The following is a 10,000-nucleotide window of genomic DNA, read 5'->3' on the forward strand; positions in this document are numbered from 1 at the left end:
TTCACCCCCCCCCCCCCACCTTTTTTTCTGAGCTCCCCTTCTTTCTTTTTTTTTTTTCTTATCCCTCAAACACCTCAACCAGGCTTTAGTTTTATTACATTATTACAAAAATTCACCCCCCATTTCAAAATCCTGGATCCGCGCCTGTGGTCCTCTAGAGATATATCATTACATGGAAGCTAGGATCAATATTGTAGAAACGTTAACAATTTCTCAAATTAGTTTTATCTGCAGTGTCTTGGACACTCCGAAAGAACTCATATCCCAAGTAAATGAGATAATTTATAGCTATATATGGAAACACAAAAACCCGAAAATCAAAAGAACGACCATTATAAGAAAGAAAGATGAAGGTAGGCTTAACATGATTGACTTTTCGATGTTTGAAAAAGCGTTAAAAATAACCTGGGTGAAACGTCTTTGTTCGGAAAACAATAGCCCGTGGAGGCATATTCCACTATCCTTATTGTCCAGTGTAGGTGGAAATTTTCTCTGTAAATGTAACTATGACATAAAACTCCTTATGTTTAAGCCACCACTTACCTACATTTTATCCTAAGGTAATCCTCTACTGGCAAGAGTTTAACAGTGACACCCCAAAAGAAAAAGGAGAGATTATAAACCAGAAAATATGGACTAATCGGTTTATTAAAATAGACAATGCGTCCGTTTGTTCTCCGAACTTGGAGTCAAAACGTAATTAAAACACTTGCCGACTTGGTAAATAGGGAAAAACGGTTTAATTTCATTTAAATACTTCTTCAAAAAATTCAACATTTTAATGTTGAATTACATTAAAAATGTAACTTCCTGCAATACTGGAAGGTGAGCCTGAAAAAAGAAGATCAATGTCGTCTTTCCGAAGGTAAACAAATTACGATAATTTTAAAACAAACTTACGTGTACACTCTAATCAGTTACATGTAAATCTGTTCATAACATACTGAGATACCGACAACAGTATCCACTTCCCATTGCAATAAAACGACTAAATGAACTCTGCTTCGATTCACAAGAACAAAAAAGCATTTATTCTCTTCCCTTTCAGATAACAAAAGAAATAAAGTTATCTATGTTTCAATATAAAATAATCCATAACATTCTTTATACAAACAACATGTTATATACAATGAAAAAAAAACCACAAATCTATATTGTCCTTATTGCACCAGTACTGAGCAAACTACACTGCATCTATAGGCCTTTTGCAACTAACAATCACATGGTACAAAATTCGCCATGCTGGAGGGCAAGCTCATTATTATTTCCCCACTGGGACATTAAAACAAAGAGAACTGAACCAGTCAAGCTTGGCTTGCCTTTGTTTTAATGTCCCAGTGGGGGAATAATAATGAGCTTGCCCTCCAGCATGGCGAATTTTGTACCATGTGATCATTAGTTGCAAAAGGCCTAATGTGTGATCGCCAGATGGTTTTGGCGCGAATTCATCAATTGGTGAAACTCTCTCCATTCGGAAAAAATATCCGCCCTTTCCGAAAAAGAAATTGTATATGGTGTGCTGAACGGGTGGTCGTCTTCTTCAACTCTCAACCACTTGATCCTTATCGCGAAGTTCTTTCTTTATAGCAATGCGCTTGAGGAAAATAAAAAGTTTCAATTTGCAGACTATGTTAATTTTGTTTGGGAAAAATTAAGAGTGGAAAAATATATTTCGGTCATGACAAATACCCAAACTGCTTTTGTAAAAAATGGCACAGGTTTCTCGAGTGACATATGTCGGTGTTGTTAACTATCTGTTAGTCAAGTCTAGCGTTTTGATCTGTACATCTGTAAAGTGTATTTTGGTGATTGTAAAAAAATAACATATCAAAAAAACACATCAGTCACAAATATTTAGTAACACGAAGCTGCACATGGCCAAGTTAGAGGACCATTTTTTCCACTCTCGATCTCTTGTCGAAATACGACAAAATATCGCCTCCAGGTGCGCGATTTGTAGTTGTGTCTTCCATCTTTAATAAACAACACGTGGAAAACCGGAATGACGTAGTGAATCTGGTAATGTACCTTCAGACAAAGACTCTGGATACGCTTACGATGACAAACATGCACTTCGAAAAGATCGAGCACATGGGCATAACAGGGCCGTTTATACGAGAGAAAATAAGCCGCGGCGTACATAATACGTGAAAGGAACTTTTTATACGAGTATAAACTCCCAGGCCAGGATAAGCCGCGGCTTGAGAAAGCCGTGAAAGCCGTGAACGTAGATTTGGTACCATTTATACGGGGTGTTCGCGTCTTATGTAAGCCGCGGCTTATTTTCTCTCCTATAAACGGCCCTAATGCGAAGGAAATCCCTCGCAGGATAAACATGACTTCGCAATATCCGGTTACTAAACTTCCGGTTTGTGATAGGAACGTTCAAAGATGATCGAGGCAACATTTGGCACCAGTCTGTCTCCTCTATTCATACAACATGGCAGACTGCAAAGATCGCGTTGGCGAGTGGTAAATGCAAGTGCAAATAACTAGGAATTCATAAAAATATCCAACGTCCAAAAAAGAGCAGAACATACAGCAAAAGGTTTCTTGATATTCTAGTTGTTTTATTGAATTAAAATAAATTAAAATGGATCGAAAAGAAACGGTAAGAATCGTGTACTTTAAGATTCTCGATAACTTGGGAGTAGCTAGCCGAATTATCTGGTTGCCGGCTTCTAATGAGACCTCTGATTTGTCCCTCCATTAACCCATAGAAGAGTTCACGCTTTTGATTGCATCATGGGTAATCAGGTGACAAGGCGGGAAATTCAAAGGTTTGTATGGAAATTCAAAGCAAAATATATTGTACGTGACTCTACTTTATAGACTTTCGCCTTGATAAACCAAACAAATACATTGTAAGTTCATGTTCACAACTGAGGTGAACTAGACTTGGTATCCGTTCTTTGGAATTCCTAAATATTGCTTTTTTTGTCTCCATACATTCTCTAATTTGTGCCTTTGAAATTACAGGAAATGTATGGCAGAAACTCTTTTTAATAAAATAATTTTCTACAACAGCCATTCCCTCCAAATTTATTCTGCCACACCTTTGAGCGCCCATACCCAAAATTGCATGTCATGAATACTTTTCATCGTTTTGAACTTCCTTCCTTCCTCCATCTTGCCCTGATTACCCACGATGCACTCAAGAGCGTGTGTGTGTGTGTGTTGGGGGGAAGGGGGCTGTCCTAGGGACTGGTGCCTCAGGGGTGAAAGGGTTAAGGTTTCAAACAGGCTCACTTGGACCACTAGTCAAGATCTCTAACCATGAGATGAAAAAAAATCGCTACAGGTACAGTATCTCTAAATGATAATATACCATGAATTTCTAACCTCATTGCAAAAGGATCAACGAACTGCATGTCCTGTCTTAAGAAACTTGTTTACATGTATATCAAGCCTTTGTGAGGATCCACTAATAATAATATAATAACTTGAGGTAGCATCACAAGGTTAAGTGCTCTTTTTTTGAAGCGGGTAAAAAATGAACACCCTGCTAGCAGAGCCTTTCTTTGGCGTTCTTGTGAAACACTCTGCACGAATTAAGTAAGATCTTTATTGAGTATGCACTGCATGTTGCCACGATAGTCTCGAACCTAAGCCTAATACCGGTAGGCCAGATCTCGCTGCCATCTTGGCCGGCTCATTTATTACTAGCGGTTGTTATCACTAAACGGATGCTCGCACTTGAAAAACCAGTTTAACAAGAGAAAATAAGATTGACTAGTCCACAAGTTCAGGCTGCAGCAGCTTCAAAGAGTTGACACAATTCAGGCAGAGCCTCCTTTTCTCCTCCTCAGTAAAGAAAAAGATAAAAGGAGGCTCCACTGGCAGGGTGTGTGATATAAATTACAGTCAATCATAATACTGGTAAATCAATTGGGGGGTGGGGGGGGGGGGGTGGGGTGGGGAAGGCAGATGAAATTTCCAAAAAAACCCTTAGAGAAAAGAAAACAACACCAATAAGCCTAATTCACGACTTGTCAACCTTACTGCCTGATAGCAGCATGCAGTTAAAATCTCACAACAAGACTGCAAGTGACCACATTGTTGAGCAAACAAGAATACACAACTACTGATTTTGCACTTTGCCACAATGAATTACTATAACCCTTTTTTACAAAAAATAGCAAACTCAATCCATTGCTAATAATTTCAATGGCTATAAGGGCAGGAGGCAATGTCATCGTGTTCACAAGTCTATCACACAATGTTGTGATGTACATGTACATTATGGTAGAATATATCCACATAAACATACTCTAAAATGTCACAATATATCAGGTCTATGGAAAAAAAAAAACCTCTTCAGATAGACATTCTTACAATACCGTTTTGTTCAAGGCAGCAGAGTCCCTGCTCTGATTGGACTGACTGTTGATGCATTTGTCTTTTTCATCAACCAAGTTCTCTCCCGTGTTGTTTTGTTGGGATCCCTGGGAAGATGATTTGTCATCTTCACAATCTGAAGAGGAGTGATTTGTGACTGAAGATTCCTTGTACTTGCTTTCATTTCTCTCTTGGTCTGTGTTATGATCTGAATCAGATTCAGGTTCATTGCTTACTGCAGAATCAGTCACAATGGTGGCAACTTGTTCTTTTTCAAAATCTGTAGGGCTGAAGGAGGAAAAAACATTGACCAGTTAGAATAATTATTAGAAGGCCAACAGCAGAATCCCCTCTAATGACAGCTAACCACTCAATCTATTCTTTAAAGAATAGAGGTTTTAGCACTTGATATGAAGTGACTATATTGTGAGTTGACAAGCTACTATAATTATTGCTTGGAATGGCATGCTTACAAACCATGAGCTTCATAATTATGTGCATTCGGTCACCTCTTCTCCTTGGGATCCACTGACAACGACGATATTTTTGCCCTTTTTGATATATTTTCTTCAGAGTCTTCCAGGCTAGTATCCTGGAGAAAATAAGAGTGGAGTAAAAGAATCCTAAGCACACAATTTTCTTTCATGTAAAAGGATGACACACATATATGACAAGGACAATAATCTAAATGAATACTACATGTACGTGAACATAATATTTATACATTAATTTTCTTCAAATCTGCTACATTCATTTCTTTCCAAAACATGAATCCTGACCTTCAAGGCCTCCTTAAAAATACTAATCCCATAGCACAAGGCCAACATTTTTACAAAGGTGAAGATGGGTTTGCTATGCTAACTGTGGGCTACCGTGGTCTTGTTTGTAAATAAAGACAATAGTGAAGTCTTTAAACATTTTACAAGAGTTGCACTCAATAGCGTAAGGCAAAAAAGCTTGTGGCCCTCTGACAATCAGAACAGACCACAACACCCTGAACTCCGTGCTCTGCACTTTTTCAACAGTGCATGGGACCTTTAACACCTTTTAACACCAGTTTACGAGTTTATAATGAACAAGGGCTGTGAGATGGTGCCTACAGTTTATACATGTAGTCTTTATCCAAGGAGTCTTAAAGTCTCAGCCATTTGCGGATGTTACTACAAAGGTAGTACAGCACTTTCTCCTCAGTTATTAAAGACCCCGAGTATTGGTCCAGCCAGAGTTGAAATCAGTGACGACCTGCATGGTAGTCCAACACTCAGCCAACTGAGCAAACCGATCAGCGGTAGTGGCATGGAGTAACATTTTGACAACATGAGAGCAAATTATCCTCAAAGTCATCTTGACTCTCAGATGGAGGATCTTAGGTTCAAACCGTTTGCTATAATGGGATTGTGTATTAATGACTAATTTGTAATACCCAGATTTTTATGAGGCACAAGCAAAGTAGAGCTGTCTACACGTGTTGAGGTTAATATTTTGTAGTACAACATGTAAATGCATACGAAGTTAAAGTGTACCAAAGAATTTTCTTTGTGATTCCTTCAAAGTACAAATGTAGAAGAGGAAAAGATGTGCACCTTGGAATTAAATTAATTTTACTGTAGAACTGCATGATAATTACATGTACCACATAAATATCACACAAAAGTAAAATGCTCCAGTACTACATTGTAAGTTATTCAAAATTAAGATAAAGAATTTTTATGGTTCCCTCACATAAACTTCTTTTCTCTTCTGCAGAACAAGTGCAGACTCAGGGTGTGTCTTAACCATCTCAGTCTCTGATAACGTAATGACATCTTCAGATTTGCTTCTCTTGCTTGTCGCCTTGTCTGTGGACATTCCATCACTGCCATGGATGCCTGGTCTCTTTAGGTTTCCAAAGAAAGGTCTGTTAAATGGCAGAGGCACATTGAGGGTCACATTGTCTTTCACAGTGTCCATGTACTTACAACTCCTCCTTTAAAACAACCAAATTACAGTAAAATTAACCATAATGACCACAAAATACCATCTACATGTACTTTACTGAGTGGCCAATGCGGAGATTTAGCTACTTTAACGACTACGCACAATTCTCTGTGCACAGTAAAAATACTTAACCTCTTACATAATTTTTCTTCAAATAATTCTACTGTGACTGTCGCATTGTTTTTTTTCCTATCCTGTACATGGTGCAAAAAAAAAAAACATGAATGAACTTAAAAATGCCTCTTGGCACCCAAGCCATGTCATCATTAAGGGTACAAGTCCATATGATGATGATGATGATTTAACCTTATTACAGCCAAACAAAAGTGCTCTATTACAGGTAATTCAAAGATATGAATTAAATCAAATTAAAGGATCTGAAAATGTGGCTTAGAAAAACTGAGAACCAAGAAAAAAAGCCCTCAGAGCTCAGAAAAATCCTATACACCAAAAGGGTTTTTGTTTGAGGTCGGAATGCTGAGTGTTGTATTTTGCCAATTGCCCCCCCCCCCTCCCCCCCCCATACCCCATACACCCATTGGTAGCTCGTGCCTTCGGCGCTCAGCGCCTTGCAATGCCAAAAAATGTCATGGCCGGTGCTTTCAGAAATACGTCCGCTACTTTACAAAACTGTCGAAAACCCTGCACCAATGAAGCTGAGTGCAAAAATCAAACCAGGAACACCTTTGTGGAAGGTAAGTGCTCTCATTGCTGCTGTGAGCTGCCATGAGCCCCTGCAGTGTATATAATGTGATTGTACAGGTTTTAACCCCATAGTTGTTTTCACAATTTGATAATGCCATAAGGACGGTGCCTACTATTGTTATTGTGCAAACGTTCCGAGCATCTTGAGATATTTGGGTTTCCTATACATGTAGGTGATGCTTACAGTGATACAGTGATATTTTTGCACAGTTTAAAAGTATCCGGAGAAAGTAGATCTTAATCTTAGTAGGTACATGTACTCTTGGCATCCAAAAAGAAAATTGGGGGTAACCATGCATTTTTTGACACATAATAATTATCAAGCTTCAATTTGAGAAAGAAAGCCATCCATGGCTTTGTATTTTAAAGCGTTTTACAAATATTATTTATCAGTTACCTTTGAAAAATGTGTGGTTACCCCCAATTCTCTTTTTGCATTTCATGCATGAACAATTGTTAAGATCTACATTTCCTGCATAATCATAAACTGGGGCAAAAATACCTTTGAATCAGTAGGCACTGTTCTTAATAATTTAATGAGCATGGTCCTGAGAATTACTGTTGCTGATATTCTGTAATATCATCATGGTTTCAGCAAGCTGAGCAAAGTAATTGATGTCAACTGAAGACATTCTCTGAAACATTCATTAACCCAGTGACTCCTGAACCAACCCTATTGACGATTTGACAACTAAAATCATCTGGCATTAGACAGATTAAAGTCAGTCTCACTCCTAGATGTTAATGGGATAGGACACTGTAAATTGAAATCAGCAAATTAACCTAAATCAAATCAAATGTTGTTTTTGAGGAGAGGGAAAAACCTCTTGGAGAAGAGTAGAAAACCAACAAACTCAGGTTTACGGTTAAGGTTAAAGGCTGTGGAACAACCATTATAGAAAGAGAATGTACTTTGCCAGTCTTTATCATTTTGCTACATTCCCCTTACACGTCATTTTTATCAAAATAAAGAAAACAACGTGTGGAGAGAACTTTCATTCGAAGAATTCACCTCTTTGATGGTCTAAGGACAAGATCTGAATCATCATCTTCATCGTCAACAGCAAAACGCGCCCTTTTTCTGCTTTCCTTGAGCGCAGACATGACTGAGGCTCGGCTGCATGGATTTATCTGGTCTGGTGTTTTTCTTTTCAAAGGGCTGTTGGATCTGAACATCACAACACAAAGTCAGTTTATCCCTGCAGAAGTTGTGAGTGTGATTTATCACAAGTTCTGTGTTTGTACTGACAATTTAACAAAATTATTTAACAAATGTGGTTCAGTTCTGTACATGTACTCCTATTGGCAAAATGTATATTTCAGAGCATGGCCAAGATCATGACACAAAGAAAGAGCAAGTGTTGTCTATAACTTTTTTGCAATCTGATTGGTTGATTTCCCAAAATGAGCATTCCTGATTGGCTATTACAATTGCATGACACATTGACGCGAGCATGACACGAGCAGCCTTGTCTAGACTCTTATTGACAATGGCAATTTAGCCAATCAAATTGTGAGATTACAACCAATTGTGGTAAATAAAAAATGGCAAGACCTTTTCCTCTGTTTGGACACGGTCAATAAGCCACTGGAGCTGGCCCAACAGTTCAAAGGCCATTAACTCCAAAGTGGGAGGTTAAAGTGCTAGTACTCCAAAATAGTATGAGGAGGCCCTTTGTAGTCTATTGTAAATGGATGAGTAAATGTTGATTGAAAGAGAGCGCTTCCAAGTCGTGAGGGTGTAAGTTAATGAAGCTATTTTTTAAATTAACTTGATTGTAAATAATATCATATGATAATTATTACTCAGTGTTCAATCTAGGCCGCGTTTTTGCGTCATTTACGCAGAATATTCTATTCTGACGCAAAATGAAATGATCGAGGGGTCATACTGACGCAAAAAAAAGAAACAAACCAAAGCAGCAGGCAATAATAAAAGTAAATTTAAAAACAAATATGTGTGCTTACTAGCCTTATATGAATGCGAGAAATCGCGAAATGACTGGTGTTTCAGACTACGTTTGTACGAGTACTTTTTGTGTCAGGCGTTCCAATTCCGAGAGAGACTGGACGCTACTACGACGATCGATTCACGCTTCGTTCAGGGTGTGTTCTTGTGTCTTCGTTAATTTTAGTTTCATGAAATGCCAGCAAAAGTTAAGTCTTTTTTTACGCCAAAGAGAGTGGCAACGGAAAGTGAAGATCAAGGTGAACTGGAGGAGACAAATGACGAAAGTCGAGAAATTAGTACAACAGCGAGTCAACCCGCAGAAGTTGCAGAACTTCCAGTCGAGCCGACAGCCTCAACAAGTAAAATGCTAAAACTTTGTAAAAAAAAACTGGTAGTGTATAGCATAATAGGGACATTGCCAGTTTTTCGAATTTTATTATTATCATAATAATTTGACCCAGACCATTTTTGAAATGACCCAATTTAAAATGTCACGTGGGACATTTGACCCACTTTCCATAATTTCTAGATTGAACACTGATTACTATTTTTATTACTATACTTTTACGATTATAATTATTATTACTATTTTGTCAATATTTATTGGGGTTGAATATCAATTGGGACATCGTCCTGACAGTTTTCTTCTCCAGTTGCTGATGTTATTTTGTACGTGCAACAAATTCAATAAAGTTTAAAGTTTAAAGTTTAAAATGTACATATACATCAAATAGAATTCACCGGACAGTTATTTTTGAGAACTTTTCTTTAAATAGTACAATGTATGTAAAGTATATTTGTTAAAACGAAGGCAGATTTGCAAACCAAGAATTTACGTACATCAAACAGTACAGTACAACTCAAGAATATGAAGAAAAATATTTTAGCTTTTGGTCATCAAATCACACGGGAAAGCACACAACAAAGACTACCGATCCCTCTAAATTGGTCAATCACAGTCTGCATAACAGATAAAGGCAAAAAAAGAGAATCATATTCATCAAGAAAACTTACAGATTGAAGGTTCTG

The 10,000-nt window shown here is 37.8% G+C and overlaps 1 protein-coding gene across 2 annotated transcripts in view; it reads right to left on the minus strand.

Moving 5' to 3' along the window:
- The window catches only part of LOC137997968 (nuclear pore complex protein DDB_G0274915-like), an 18,807-nt gene that overhangs the window by 7,610 nt on the left and 1,197 nt on the right, over positions 1-10,000 (minus strand). The window contains exons 2-6 of one of the 2 annotated variants that reach the window (XM_068844317.1): positions 9,986-10,000; positions 8,033-8,188; positions 6,061-6,304; positions 4,848-4,930; positions 4,341-4,626 (exon numbers count right to left, since the gene is read on the minus strand). The exon at positions 9,986-10,000 is cut by the window's right edge and continues 192 nt beyond it. In XM_068844317.1, coding sequence (XP_068700418.1) covers positions 4,341-4,626; positions 4,848-4,930; positions 6,061-6,304; positions 8,033-8,188; positions 9,986-10,000 — 784 coding nt within the window. The remainder of the gene's footprint in view (positions 1-4,340; positions 4,627-4,847; positions 4,931-6,060; positions 6,305-8,032; positions 8,189-9,985) is intronic. The other variant, XM_068844318.1, reaches the window with a different exon arrangement.

Source organism: Montipora foliosa, chromosome 3 (genome assembly GCF_036669935.1).
Source record: "Montipora foliosa isolate CH-2021 chromosome 3, ASM3666993v2, whole genome shotgun sequence".
Taxonomy (NCBI): Eukaryota; Metazoa; Cnidaria; class Anthozoa; order Scleractinia; family Acroporidae; genus Montipora; species Montipora foliosa.